At 42.4% G+C, this 15,988-nt stretch overlaps 1 protein-coding gene across 2 annotated transcripts in view; it reads right to left on the minus strand.

The window, feature by feature from the left end:
* RARB (retinoic acid receptor beta) overlaps window positions 1–15,988 on the minus strand; it is a 349,519-nt gene that overhangs the window by 75,842 nt on the left and 257,689 nt on the right. For both annotated transcript variants that reach the window (XM_083405281.1, XM_083405280.1), the window contains one exon: window positions 4,258–4,406. In XM_083405281.1, the coding sequence (XP_083261407.1) occupies window positions 4,258–4,406 (149 nt within the window). The remainder of the gene's footprint in view (window positions 1–4,257; window positions 4,407–15,988) is intronic.

The following is a 15,988-nucleotide window of genomic DNA, read 5'->3' on the forward strand; positions in this document are numbered from 1 at the left end:
GTGCTTTCGAACTGCTAGGTTGGCAGGCGCTGGGCCCGAAAGACGGGAGTGCACCCCGCCGCGGGGATTCGAACCGCCGACCATGCGATTGGCAAGTCCTAGGCGCTGAGGTTTTACCCACAGCGCCACCTGCCTCCCTCTATCCTTATATCCTTAGCATATTAGAATATGGTAATATTCTTTCCAACACTAAATGGATATGCTTGTGCTTACATAATAGGAGCCGCCCAGAGTGGCTGGGGCAACCTAGTCGGATGGGCATCATCATCATCATCATCATCATCATCATCAAGGCTTGTGCCAATCAGGAGCACTTGGGTTGCATGCATCAGCACCCAGATCATGAACGGTAGGGATTCATGAACGATGTTACATGCATATAGGGACGCGGGTGGTGCTGTGGTCTAAACCACTGAGCCTCTTGGGCCTGCTAATCAGAAGGTTGGCGGTTCGAATCCCTGCGACGGAGTGAGCTCCCATTGCTCTGTCCCAGCTTCTGCCAACCTAGCAGTGCAAGCAGATAAATAGGTACCGCTATGGCGGGAAGGTAAATGGCATTTCTGTGTGCTCTGGCTTCCACCACGGTGTCCTGTTGCGCCAGAAGCAGTTTAGTCCTGCTGGCCACATGACCCGGAAAGCTGTCTGTGGACAAACGCTGGCTCCAGGGGTCCTTTACCTTTTACCTTACATGCATATGCAAACAATGGACCTAAATGCAAAAGTCATAGCTCAGTGGTAGAGCATTTGCTTTGCATGCAGAATGCCCCAGGTTCAATCTCTGGCATCTCCAGTGGTGGCTGTTGACAGCTTCCTGACTGAAACCCTAGAGAGCTGCAAGAATACTCATCGCAAAGTATTGGAAGACACAAGAACTACCCACGCTGGAAGAATGGCAGATGAAAGTCATTGATTATATGGAATCCGCAGAAATGACTGGCAGAATCAGAGACCAGGGAGAAGACGGTGAGAGAAGACTGGAGGAAGTTTAAAGAGTATCTACAGAAACACTACAAGATTAATGAATGTTAGAACAACATCAGATTGAATGTATAAGGTTATTGGTTTAAAAATCTAAAGATTAGAAGAGCCAGTGTGGTGTAGTGGTTAAGAGCGGTAGTCACGTAATCTGGGTAACGGGGTTCGCGTCTCCGCTCCTCCACATGCAGCTGCTGGGTGACCTTGGGCCAGTCACAGTCTCTCAGCCCCACTCACCTCACAGAGTGTTTGTTGTGGGGGAGGAAGGGAAAGGAGAATGTTAGCCGCTTTGAGACTCCTGAAGGGGAGTGAAAGGCGGGATATCAAATCCAAACTCTTCTTCTTCTTCTTCTTAAATTAAGATATTTAAATTAAGAAAAGAGTTTAAATACGACAGAGGGAAGGGATTTGTTGTTTAATTGTATGATTTGGAATACAGAGAAGGGAGATTTGGGGAAGTCAGAGAAACAAGTTAATGCAAGACTATTATGAAGATAAGATTGTTTTTATTTTTGTTGTTGTTGGTATTCTTTGTTTGTGTAACTGTGTATGTTTCTTTTGTATTGTTTGTTGTTTTTGTTTTTCTTTCTTGTTTCTTATGTAAAATTGAATAAAATATTTATAAAAAAAAAAAGAAACCCTAGAGAGCTGGTTGGACCAATGGTCTGATTTCCTGTTTTCCGAATGACTTTTCTCAGAGGCACACTCCTTCAGCCCTTCCTACAAATTACCTTCTGTACTAACCCTGATAATGGGTGAGGTAGTGGATAGAGTGTTGGGCTAGCATCTGGGAGACCAGGGTTCAAATTCTGACTCAGGCATTAAGCTATTTGGGGAGCAATGACCTTGAGGAAGTACTTGTTCTTCAGTTTAATCTACCTCAGAGGGTTGTTGTGAGAATAATGTGTGCCACCTTCAGGTCTTTGGAGTAAAGGCAGGAAATAAACCTAATAGAAAAATAGCAAATAAACAGGGCCCACAAGAAAGCCCAGTTCTGCTGATTCCCTAGGAATGAACATGAAGTTGCAGTTTTCAAAAATCTGCTGTGCTCTTGGGAAACCTAACTTAAAAGACAGTTTTTAACCTTGAATATGTACTAATAACTCACCAATTCACTTCATCCCAATGATCTAATTTGGATATTTAAGCAATCTGGTGTCCAACATTTTCAATACATCCTGGTAAACTGTGGGCATATTAATGTCAGGGATTGAAAAATAATACAATTTATTCCTAGCCATTATTCACACAGCCTCATTAACACCATATGGCGTTTTATTGCAGGTTTTAAAATATTCCATGCTCGGAAGATAGAGTTGCACAAAATCAGATGAGAATAGGCTGCAGGGAACAGCTGAAGAAGAATTATTGTCGATGAAGATGGGGTTAAGGAAGGCCAAAGGGAAAAGTGTTTGGTGGAGCAAAAGAAGGAAATTCTCAGTTGGAAGGGATTACTGCAAGACAAAGCGACTTACGACAAGATCTCAGGGCGAAGGGGTGGGGGAAAATGATACAGAAGAGGTTGAGTTAATCAAGATGAGAGAAGACCAATTTGCTGACAAGTGCTTTTGCGAAGAGCCTGAGCTATGGGAGTATTTGGGTCGTGATAAAGCGGAAGAAGCTGCTCATATCCTTATCTGAAGTCAATGAGAGTGTTTCAATTGACTTCGCCAGGCGTTGGACTAGCTCCTGAGAAGGATTACAGGTGCATGTCAATGAAACAGCAAGGCTGCCAAGGAGGTAATAGAACTGCTTGTGGAAATCAAAACCAAGGGAGAGTCTCTGCATTTTCCGCTTTTAAGGGCGTTTACTTGACTGGAGATGGGATTACTACAGCTCACGGTCTGCAAAAGCATCACAGAAGCATAGGATTTGATAAAATTCAATTTGGAAGAGAGAGGTATGGCAGGAATACACTAAGCGCAGAGCAACCTGCAGGCTCCAAGAATTATCCATCTACATACAGTGTTGGCGAAGAAGGAGCAAAACAAGAAATGGATGCAAATCATAGGTAGAAGAACACGAAGAATTATGCAAAATGGACATGCATCAGGCAAGAGGTAAAAGGAATTTCTGCAAGGTTCAGTTGTGTGGGCAGGAAGATAAAGGATAAAAAACACATGCTATTTTTTGATGCTATAAGATTGTATGTTCCAGGCTGCTATCCTATGCCTATTTAGTTGGAAGTGAATTCTACTTAATTCAATGAAGCTTACAATGCATAGGATGGTACTGTTGGACACATCAGGTGTCACAAACTGATGAAAAATTGGTTGTTTCAGTCCAAATATATCTACCTAGACACCTTACCCACGCCCAAGTGATCTCTGTGAGATTACAACTACCTGTTGATCAAAGAGACAGTAAGATGTTGACTTTTTAACCCAGCCCAACTGGGCATCAAGGACAACAGCAAATCAATGTAAACTTCAAAAGGTTCATGCGTATTCACACACAGACAGACACACTCATGCAATATATTCTAGCTAATGCTTCTGATGCCATGTAACACTCACAGCTGCTATATGGAATCAGCAGCATTGGCTAGAAGACCGGATCCTTACAGCACAATCCTATCCATGCCTACTCCAAAGGAAGTCCCATGGAGTTGAATGGGACTGATATAGGACTGCAGTGTTAACCCAGTTTTCCTACAGACAACACCCAAAGATGAAAGTGTGGTATCCTTAATCAAGTTTGAAAACCAAAAAGGCAAACATTGTTTCCTACGAAGGTTTAATGTTTAGCTTCCACTGTGATATGTGGCCTTCAGAACAGAATTTTACTTTAGCTGTGTCAAGCCACTGAGTTTGCCATTATTGCATCTAAGTGTTTCTTCTCCTGCTGGCGCAACGCTTGAAGTTGTGCTTTTATTGATGCGCCATGTCAAGGTCTGTGGGTAGCGCAAATTATATAAGCAACAACAGCAGCAACAACTGAAAGGAGCCTGTGAGTTTGCATAACGGCAACCCTGGGTCTGCAACAATTCAACACGGCTTCAACCAAGTGATCCATAATAAGCAGCATGGAAGTACCAAGCCTTCAGGGACGATGCAGAAGTTGAAAACAGACGAGAGCTAGTGTGAACTAAATGATGGGGGAAGATAAGCCCTTCTGAAGTTTTGCTAACGATACAAAAGAAACGGAAGGGAGACAATGAAATAGCCCTCAGACAGGACAACAGAGGCCATGGATGGAAAAGACCACTTGATCCAGGTGTTCCCCCCAATTTGTTCAACCCACTTTACCAGCAAAGTTTACCAGGGAGGCCTGTAGACTCACCTTACATCCCTCACAAGCACTGACGCCATAGTGATATCCAGAAGATTTGTCCTGACAAACGAAGCAGGGTTTGTAAACACGAGGAGGAGGAAGCGGGGAAGGCGGGCTGGGAACAAGTTCTTCAGAACTGGTGCTCTGAGTTTCAATTGCTACAAAGAAAACAAGAGGAGGACGTTTTTAGTGCATTCAGATATTGGCTTTGTCATATGCCACCAGCTGATCCACGCAACAGATCTCCCATTTCAAACATAACTTTTTTCTGGGAGCTGCAACATTTAAGACAGATAATTACATTGGGCCAGTCCAGACATTCAAAACCATCTCTATTAATGTGCCCACTCTGTCCTTCCAGGAAGCATTAATGTGCAGAGCATAATAAATCCCCTGAGCTGCCTGTGGGGTGAGCTTTGCACGCCTGCTTTGTAGAGTGTTGCGAAAACCAGCAAGTGCTTCATTCATTTAATTTATTTGCACCCTGTTTGTCCCCCCAGAAATAGGCCAAGGTGGCTAACAACATCATACTGTAATTAATATAATTATTTCAAAAGGCAATCAATGTGAACAAAATATCAGATTAAAAAATGCAACAGCCAAGCTGCAAATGAACTTTGAAATCAATACTGAAAACACATTAATTCAATTAAATATTCAGAATGCATAAACAATATCAGTAAACAAGGGGATAATAAAATGCAACCCACGTATTCGTCAAAAAATTAAACACTTTATGGTCTAGAGCCTAAATTGAGAAATTAACATGACAAATTAGAATACAAAAAAAAAAGACATTAAAGACACCTTCCATGAAGAGTTCCTGTGTGTGTGTGTGTGTGTGTGTGTGTGAATATGATTTGAATCTTTCTCCTACACAAAGTCTACTCTGGAAAGTCTTAGGCTAACCACTGCAATCTTTTCAATTATGGGTCTTCTCAATTTTGCAGCCCCTCGGCTTGCAGGAAAACCACCCTGCACAGCCATAAATCCGTCGCTGCCAACAGTCTATATCAAGGAACACAATATATACAATACTTTCTTTCTGATAGGCTGGCTAAATTGGAAACTACATGCTAGCTCTGCTTAATATCATTCTATATGTTATTTTAATATATATTTTATTTTAAGGTGGCATGCATGCACACACACCTATCTCCACTCCAGCAGCAAACAGACTAGAAGAGGGGTAGGGAGCCTGTGGCCTTCTAGCTGTTGTTCGATTCCAAAACCCATCAGCCCCAACCAGCACAACCAGTGCTTAGGGATGATATGAGTTGGAGTTTAACAACATCTGGAGGGTCACAGGCTCCCCATCATGCAAACCTTTGGTTAAATGAGCCAAAGCTACCAAGGGCTAGAGCCAACAGAAACCAGAGAACTATGCACAACCAATAAATACAGTAATAGCAAAAGATTCACAGAGCCCCCTGCTTTGTAACCCTGTCGTGTAAAACCTGCCCACTCATCTCAGGTCAATACAGATAAAAGGGATGCACTTGTTTCACGGCAAATGAACAAACAGTAACAAATTTGCAACAATGCTGATGGCATTATGAAAGAAGTGTATCTCTGGTTCTCATGAGGCACAGTGGTACCTCAGTTTTTGAACGTAATCCATTCCGGAAGACTGTTCAAGTTCCGAAATGTTTGAAAACTGAAAACTCAATAGCCGACGGCTAGGCCTCAGGATCTTGCACTCAGAGGAAGCCCACACGTGGCATGTTCGACTTCTGAGGCGTGTTTGAAAACCAAAGCATTTACTTCCGGGTTTATGGCGTTTGAAAACCGAAATGTTCGTCAATGGAGACATTCGAAAACCGAGGTACCACTGTACTGTATTATATAATGTTTTTCTGGGTTGCACCACTTAAAACCACAGTGGAAGGTGGGAAGAGTTGCACATTTGAACAATCCTCTGAACACGCAAAGAACACCTCCCAAACTTAGAAAACGAAGGATGAGAAGACTAGAGTGGATTATTTAATCTTCTTTTCTATGAGCAGGAAAGGCACTGACTCATTTTTTTCTGTACCCACCTACAACATGGTACTATCTTTTAAGGCAGAAATTGCCAAAGTGGTGCCTTCTACAACTCCCACTAGCTCCATCCAGCATGGTCAACCATCAGTGATTATGGGAGTTGTGGAGCAAACCATATGGAAAGCAATATTTGGGCTATCTCTTGGTCTGGGAAGATATCACTGGTCTCTTCCTGTCCACCATGTATGTCTGTGTAAACTGGGTCTTGGTCCTGCTTCCCGAAAACCAAATTATTATCTTCACAATTACGTAAAAGGTTTTCCAGGATGTAACCATCAATGCACTCCATTCCTACAACATGTTGAAGAATGGCATATGTTCTCATGATTCAAAGTGTCAACATCTGCACCAACCATAAAAAATGTCACAGAAAACTATATGATACTGCCAGTAATATTATAGGGGCACCATACAACTATACACATATTTAGGATTTTGGTGCCTAAAATCCATAATTATTTCAATTCCCTGTGGATATGCAATATACGTTCTTATTTTGCTGTTTCTTGGGGCATTTTGACACTAAAAGGTAGTGCTGAGGCTCTCTGGAGTTATTTTGCCAAAAGAGAATGATTTAAGTGTGGAAGACAAAACTCAACTTGCCTTCTAGCTGCGACGTGTTTTATATTCGCACTAGAAACTGAATTAAGCATAAATAGATGTAAACCTTAAGCATAAAAAAACCCCAACCTAAGGCAAAATAGCTAGGTTTGTCTGATGATTCAGAGAAATGGCAAAGCTTTTCATGTAGCAAAAAGACAAGAGCAAAACCTCTACAGAGACTCAAGTATTGGCCTCATGGGACATTCTTCTATTGAAAAACAAATACCGATTCAGATTTGCGGTATATTATATCTGCCACATTTCTTAAATTCTGTCTTTTCATTGACCCCACGTTTCATCATTGGCTGATTAGAATTCCAGAATGTCAGGGAGTTCTTTTTTTACAGCTTTTTTTCTTTTTCTTTCTTTTTTAAAAAAAACTTCAACAAACAGTACAACTGTATAACAGTTACAAAGTTCAGTCCGTAAATACAAAGTGTCTCCACACGCAGGTTGATGCTGGTGGATACGCCAGCATAAAACTAAGAAGTGGAAACCCAAGTATTTTTGAATTGGTCCCACTCTGATTTACCCTCTGCCACTTTATGGTGCCATGTAAGATGCTCATACCCCATGCACTATTCAACTAACCCCGCCTTAGAAGGTTTCTTTCTTGATTTCCAGCACCTAGAGATCTCCATTCTAGCTGCTGCCAGTAATAAAGAGATTCATTCTTCATGCACCAAAAGCAGACTGGAGGTGGTTTTCCTAGTCTAAAGTCAATGTTTGGCAGGTAATGGATTATCTCCTTAATCGCCCAGTCACAAAAGAGTTTAGGGCACCCCCACCACCTATGTAAGAAAATCCCTTTACAAACACACACACCCTCTACCATGGAGATGAGGCGGACTTGTGGATTTGAGATCATCTCTTGGGGTCTTGTGCCAACACAAGAGACTTCTGAGCCCTCCTTCCTAAATCTTATCCGAGGTGGTTATAAATAAGGATTGAGGCCACAGGTTTCCCCAGGCATGGTAATCCATCTGAATTCCTAAATCCCCCCTTCCATATATCTTTGAGGCTCTTTAAGTCACACATGGACACATCAATAAGCAATTTGTAAATCTCAAGAAGAATGGATGCTGCCGGGGGGGGGGGGGCAGTGGGGCAGCTGCCCCCCCTAAATTGACAAAAATACATAGCAAACCGAGGTTCTGCTCCCCCAATAAAAGGCCTGCCCCTCCCCTAACAAAAATCCTGGCTACGCCCATGCTCAGAAGCAACCTCTTCAAGTGTTGGTTAGGACAAGTGCAGGGAGATTTAAATACCGTGAATTCCTTCCTTCCGCTTTGCCAGTTAATCTATTTGTGAAGAAATCAATTTGGAGGACCTGGAACTAGTTCAAATTGGGCCCTCACATTTTCCTTCAAAACACTTTCTGAAATGGGGTGCCCTGAGATTCTGAAGAAGCCCATGGATCACAAATCTTTAAATTGAAGGTACTTATTACTATGACAGAAATCAAAAGATTATCTAAGAGTGGAGTCAGAGGAGATATCCCCGGGACCAGACAACTGCAATGCTCTTTCCACACTGACAGTGTAGCCCAGAGGAACAGGTTGCTTAATATCTGTAAAGGCTTCCCAAGTGGGACACAGAAAAGTGTGTGCCAATCAGCCAGTTCAAAACAAACATGTACAGATCCAGCGTTTCAAACAGTTTCTAAAGGAAGCCAGAAGCACAATTTTCTTAATGATAATTTTTGTTGCTATTTAGAATAGGCATACAGTGCTCTGGGAATCGATTGGTGCACAGTCTTGCTGCTTAAATCAATAATCTATTAGTCCTTTTAAATTAAAATTAGGTTCATCAAATGCCCTTGAGAGGTCTCAAACAATCTGCTCTCCTTATTCCAAGCATGCAGTTCCCAAACAATCTAGGAGAGGATAAAATTCCTGTCATAAAACTCAAAACATTCAGCTCTATCAGGCTACAATGATGTTTTTTAGGCTTTGAGGTAGTTGGGATACATGGACATTAAAAACAACTGTGCTCCCTGTTTTTTATGGTCCCAGAGCAAACAATAAGACCAACATCCACCACCTACAGTAGTCAAACTGCTGACTATGCGTGAACAAAATTCAGGCTGATGCTAATCAACCTATTGGAATTTGGGTTACTCAAGATATCAAGACAGCTTTGCAGATGCACAATTCAGAGCTAACTACACGCAGAAAAAGCTACCACTGAGCTCTCTGGGAAAATAGTCTTGAAGCTGATAAATCTGGGGAAATGTCCATCTAAAAGCTCTAAAACAGTAATCCAAGTATTGGTTTTACACAGGAAATAATTAACTGCTACTGAGTTCTATCCATCGCAGTGAAGTATTTATACAACCAGAAATTTTCAGCTGCCAATAGAAATCCACATCACTTATCTCCAGAGTTATTGAACCAGAGGGGCCTGGAATATTCCGGGCTCTGCAATGGATTTCTTATGAATGGACTGCAAATACGGCTTTGCAGCCTGACCTCACAGGAAGGGCTGCAACGATCTGGGTGTATTGCTCCGTGAAGTAACCCAGCTTTCTCTATGGTGTCAACATCTAAGCAGATGTTGAGCTTTTGTCCATTCCTATCAAGCAGAAACAAACAGGTAATGGTGGGCAAGATGGAGCTTTGAGCAGTCAAGTAAGCAAATGGGCCCAGGATGTGGCAAGTAATTGTTATGTTTTAGGGTTCTCTCTCTCTCTCTCTCTTAACTTTGCACGTTAATTCTTAGAGGCACGCAGCAGTTTGCAAGTGAACTGCCATCTTCTGCTTCCCCATTCAGTGGCATTCAACCACAGGATCTGATAATCGCATTTACATCCCACCTTTTTCTCCAAGGAGCTCAAAGAGTACATGATTCTCCCCACTGTCTTCAATTAATCCCGCAACAACCTCGTGAGGTAAGGTTAGGATGAGAGGAAGTGACTGTCACCAAGTCACCTTCATGGTCAAGTGGGAATTTGAACCCTAGTCTCTCAGGTCCTAGTCTGAAACTTTAAAAACTACTCCGCACTGTAATGTACATTCAGCAACATTAGTAGCCGATGTGGGATGCTTCTATCCACTTGGTAGTTGTGTGCCTTGGCTGTGCTAAAGCAGCAGCACTGGTGCCTCTGCAACTGTCAAGTGATGTCCTCTGACAGGGGTCAGCAAAGTTTTTCAGCAGGCGGCCGGGTCCACTATCCCTCAGACCTTGGGGGGGCGGACTATATATTTTTTTTGGGGGGGGGGTGGAAATGAACGAATTCCTATGCCCCACAAATAACCCAGAGATGCATTTTAAATAAAAGGACACATGGTGTAGTGGTTAAGAGCGGTGGACTCGTTCTGGTGAACTGCGTTCGCTTCCCTGTTCCTCCACATGCAGCTGCTGGGTGACCTTGGGCCAGTCACACTTCTCTGAAGTCTCTCAGCCTCACTCACCTCACAGAGTGTTTGTTGTGGGGGAGGAAGGGAAAGGAGAATGTTAGCCGCTTTGAGACTCCTTTGGGTAGTGATAAAGTGGGATATCAAATCCAAACTCTTCTCTTCTTCTCTGCATATAAAAACACACTGATTTCCAGACCGTCCATGGGCCGGATTTAGAAGGGAATTGGACCGGATCCGGCCCCTGGGCCTTAGTTTGCCTACCCATGTGGGACCTATGACAAGGGGGCTGGGTCTCCCTTCCCCCACTGAGTGGTGGAAGTTAGTACTCCGCCAGTGAATTACTGCATGAACAGCCATTGCTAAGAGGAGAATAAAAGGGCTGGTGCTGAGTAAAAGACCGTCCCTACCGTTAGGCAGTGTGAGGCAATCGCTTCAGGATGAGTGGCAGCTTTCTTCCTGAGCCCCATTCCTCTCTGTCGGAGAGTTGTGTGTCGCACATGGACTGCTTGCCGCCTTCCAGGGCAAGTGCTTTAGTAAGAGTCAATGGCCAGCCCATTCAATTTCTATACATGGAATGGAGGGAGGCAATCCTCTTGTCCGCCTCAGGTGGCAAAATGTCTTTGATGAGCATCCCAGTACACCCATGTGAAGTAATGGAGGACCAGGAGGCTGGTTTCCCTATAGAGTCTAACTCATTAATTGAAAAGGATGTTCAAAAGAAGAAGAAGAAGGAGAAGGAGAAGGAGAAGAAGAAGAAGAAGAAGAAGAAGAAGAGGAGGAGTAGTAGTTTGGATTTGCTATCCCGCTTTATCACTACCCGAAGGAGTCTCAAAGTGGCTAACATTCTCCTTTCCCTTCCTCCCCCACAACAAACACTCTGTGAGGTGAGTGAGGCTGAGAGACTTCAGAGAAGTGTGACTGGCCCAAGGTCACCCAGCAGCTGCATGTGGAGGAGCGGGGAAGCGAACCCGGTTCCCCAGATTACGAGTCCACCGCTCTTAACCAGTACACCACACTGGCTCTCACACTGGCTTTAAATAACTTTTTATTTAAAAAAACCCAGAAGCTTTTCTTTGGGAAATTATAGGGGCAGAACTACCTAAATTTATGTACAGAAATTTATGTATGTATGTTACTAAAGCAGCAAGAATGTTACTTGCCCCAAAGTGGAAAGAAGCAGAAGTCCCAGCAAAGGAAAAATGGATACAAAAACTTATGGAATATGCAGAAATGGCGAAACTTACCAGAAGAGTAAGAAATCAAGATAACAAACTTTTTATAAAAGAATGGAAATGGTTTATGGAATATTTACAGATAAATTGCAAACAGATAAAAACTTAAGCAGGATTATTTAAATAACCTGCAGTTTCACAAGAGTATATATTTAAAGAAGATAATTAAATGAGAAAATTAAATGAATTTGGATATGCAGAAGATATTAAAAAAATAAATTTAAGGAATCACAGAAAGAGGGGGAAGGAAGTCAAATTTTGACATGTAAAATTGATTGTAAAACTAATAAAATGTATAAACTTGAAAAGTATAAATAAAAACTTTTTTTAATAGGAGGCTGGTTTCGCTATAGAGTCTAACTCATTTGACAGGTTGCCATTCCAATTCCCTGCCTGTAAAATGGGAACCGTGACCTACCTACTTCACAACATTTCTCCGAAGGAAAAAGAAATAAAGATGATTAAAGCATTTTGAACAGTAAAAAAAATATTTGATAAGTATCTAAAGGCGTTGCAACACTGATTCAAATGAATTCAATTACTAACACATTATAAAACCAGGTCCTACTTGAAGGGTAAGAGGCTTAAATCCCAAAGAACGGTGCTTTGTACAGAAACAAAGTACAAGTCTGAACAAAGCAGAAAGAAAAAAAGGAGGCAGTTCTAGGTGTGTGCACGGATGAAGCAAGGTTGCCAAACAACATCCAGCTAAAGAAATAATACAATTCTAGAAACAGATTTCCTCAAATCGAGTAAATTAAGTTTATGTTGCTGCTGTGCTCTACAACCTTAACACACCAAGAGGCACCTGAGACCCACTTAAGAATTCCTTAAACAATAGCTTTAAGTCACAAGTCTTCACATTTGATTGTTTTTATAAAGTTTAGCTAAAGCTGTAGATAAGATCTTTAAGTAAGTGAAGTGTGCTTTACAAGAGCTAATTTACTGTTAGTGAAACCCTGCTGACAGATAGAAGGGTTTTAATGTTGTGGCTGATTAAAAACAGGGCAAGCATTTATGAAATCTCTTTCATTATATATATATATATTACAACAAACGTGGATTATTAAATGCTGGGTTTTAATGTGGTCTCTTCAGACAGCTGAGCCTTAAAAGAATAAGAAGTTGTAAAGCAAATGGCATTTCCTGGATAGCCCCAAGGGAAGTTGGAACATTCAGCCCTGAGTCCCTGGTGGGATAGAGCAATTTCAGCTAATTAGGGTGAATGGCAAAGTGTTGCATTTGGTCAAAACATTCTGTTAACCCTCATTTTCACTGGCACCAAATAAAGAGTCAGTCTGGATCCGGGTGTGTGGTGCGAGCGCACACAAATTCACTCCAGAAGTGCAAAGCACACGGCTCACATACATTCGACAGAAAGTCAAAGGAAACGCCAAAGTTCAACTAGAGTACAAGTAATTAGAACCAGATTCTTTGCAGCTTGTATGTGTGCTTCATTGTAGAAGTTATTTATAAGCTCCAAACAGAAAAAAAAACCACCCCAATATCATTTAATTTTCATGTCTAGTCTGGAGCAAAAAAAAAAAAGAGAAAAGAAATCTGTTTTAATAATCTTCCAGGAGGAGAAGAAAAGTCTATGCATCGGAAACACAGAGCTTACTTATTTTATTGCACTTTTTAAAAAATGCACGTTTCAAAACTCTAATATAAACGCAGGTTCCAAAGCAACATATGATTTTCCCCTTCTGCGGCTTCAAAAATAAATAAAATGTTTTGCATATTTCTGCTAATTTTATGCTGCTGCTCTGGAGTGAAGGTGACATTGGGAATGCAACCACTTCAGCGGGGTGAATAGAGGAGAAACAAAACATTAGCACAGAGAATTGCCAGCCTTGACTTGGTAACCTGGCCATGACCCTGGATGGAGTGTGTGTTTGACCCGGTCATAGAAGGGCTCTGGCTGAGTCCTGTTGCTGGTTTATGGTGACTCCCTGCTATTCTTGCCACCCACCTACAACAGGTGCAGATCGCAGTCAGCAGTGACGACAAAACAAAGGCCGTGACAGGTAAAGGCTTTGATTCCTTTTCTCTTTTTTGGAAAAGATTTCTTCTTTGGCAAAAAATACTGTACGAACGAATTCTAGAGCCGGAACCTCTATCTCCATCCTTAGCATCTCAGCATAAAGTATTTGCAAATGTGCAAGAACTATACAGCCGTACCTTGGTTGTTGAGCTTAATCCATTTTGGGAGCCCGTTCGACTCCCGAAACGGTTCGAAAACCAAGGCGCAGCTTCCGATTGGCTGCAGGAGCTTCCTGCACTCAATTGGAAGCCGCAGAAGCCGCATCCGACTTCCGAAAAGCTTTCACAAACTGGAACACTCATTTCCAGGTTTGCGGCGTTCGGGAGCCAAAACGTCCGAGTACCAAGGCATTCTACAACCAAGGTAAGAATGTACAAGGCTTACACAAAACATTCTGCAGCGTGGCATGACCCAAGATATGCACCCCAAAAGCCTTGCAACAGTGTAGACTAGAACCTTTGAACTGCCAGAAGCTACTGAATATCATCTCCCATCAGCCTGTCAGCATAACCAATGGTCAGGGATGATGGGAGTTGTAGTATCTGTAGGGCCATAGTTTCTACCATCCCTGGTGTAGCTTCTGCACAGGCACAAAGCTTGGACCAGGGTGAACTATCAGAGAGAAAACAGCATTTTGTACGTAACTTCTTAATTTATATCGGCTCCTTAATTTATACTACCTTCCCATCCCAATTTAAAGTTCTGAGAGCTCCTGTGTTGCTAAGCAGAAGAGTATCTGTGATGGCAATTAGACTACAGCTGGCGATTAAAACGCAGCATGTTGGAAGGACACACCCCTTCATTATCTCCCATTTGTCAGCTGTAATAGGTTCATGCTTTTTCAGCTATTACACTCATCTTTGTCTCTAAAACTATTATTCTGTGAAACACTTCATTTTAATTTTGGCTCATAATTTTCTGAGGATCGATTTCGGCTGCAGTTTGGTTCCTCCAGACAGGTTAGTGTGTGTGTGTGGGGGGGGGGGTTAAAAAAAGATCAGAATCAGCTAATTGCTCTATATACTATAGTTATATGATGGGCCAAAAGCCAAAAAGTGTGTGCCTGTGTGTGTATAGTCTGACTTCTAATATGGCAACTTACACTGTAGTTGTAAAACCAGCTCTGGAAAATTAAATACTACATTGATTTTTCTTTGGTTAAGCTCATCCAATTTTCTTCTTCATTTTATCTGTGGAGGAGGGGAAGGGGGGGGGGTTAACACCATCCTTGAGACCATTGTAATATTAGCACAGAGACTTACTTATGAATAGGATTGTGCTGTAAAACTATTAGCCTTGAAAGTGTCACAAGACTCTCTGTTGTTTTTGCTGCCACAGATTAAGATGGCCGATCCCTCTGGAATTTGTTATATAGCATGCTGAGTTCTTGCAATATGCTTCCAAGTACTGTACTTGTCAAGATTACCAAACATAAACACATCATTAAATACTTAACAACAGGCTCCAACAATTGGGTTTGTTTCAGTTTAACATTTCTCACACACACACAAACACACACATTTTTCTCTCATGCTACACCACAATGCTCAGGCATTTTTAAACACTCTGCAATAAATGCTGCTACACTGGGATCACTGACCCTTTGAGGACCGTAAGCACAACAGGACTCGCACAACAGCTATACACACCCTGGCAACCACACATAACACACTCTCTCCCCTCACCCTCTTACCAGCAAGTAGGCTTGAAGAAAGTGGTGTGTGTGAATGCACTTCCTAAAGAGTACAGATGACGTGGGGATGGTTAATACTCACTCTGGCTGCAATCTCCAGCACCTGCAACAACCAGGCTTGCAAAAAGCCTTATATTGGAGACAACTGAGCCACCCCCTTCCATCCCCAGGTGTGACTTTCCTGGCTGAAAACATCCACCTGCGCCACAATCATGTTTGAAAAAAGCCTCCTATTGGCTAGAATAGATTAGCTTCTTTCAAGATGAACTGCAAGGAGAGATGTGATTTCAGGGCAACCTCGGTTTCAGGATGGAGAGTACCCCTCAGGAGGTTGCGTTTGGTCGCCTCAGTTGCTGCGACCTAGTTTGCAGGACAAAGGTCCGTATAGTTAAAGCTATGGTTTTCCCAGTAGTGATGTATGGAAGTGAGAGATGGACCATAAAGAAGGCTGATCGCCGAAGAATTGATGCTTTTGAATTATGGTGCTGGAGGAGACTCTTGAGAGTCCCATGGACTGCAAGGAGATAAAACCTATCAGCCCTGAATGCTCACTGGAAGGACAGATCCTGAAGCTGAGACTCCAATACTTTGGCCACCTCATGAGAAGACTCCCTGGAAAATACCCTGATGTTGGGAAAGATGGAGGGTACAAGGAGAAGGGGACGACAGAGGACGAGATGGTTGGCCAGTGTTCTCAAAGCTACTAACATGAGTTTGACCAAACTGCGGGAGGCAGTGGAAGACAGGAGTGCCTGGCGTGCTCATG

This window comes from Podarcis tiliguerta (genome assembly GCF_965153285.1).
Source record: "Podarcis tiliguerta genome assembly, chromosome: 12".
Taxonomy (NCBI): domain Eukaryota; kingdom Metazoa; phylum Chordata; class Lepidosauria; order Squamata; family Lacertidae; genus Podarcis; species Podarcis tiliguerta.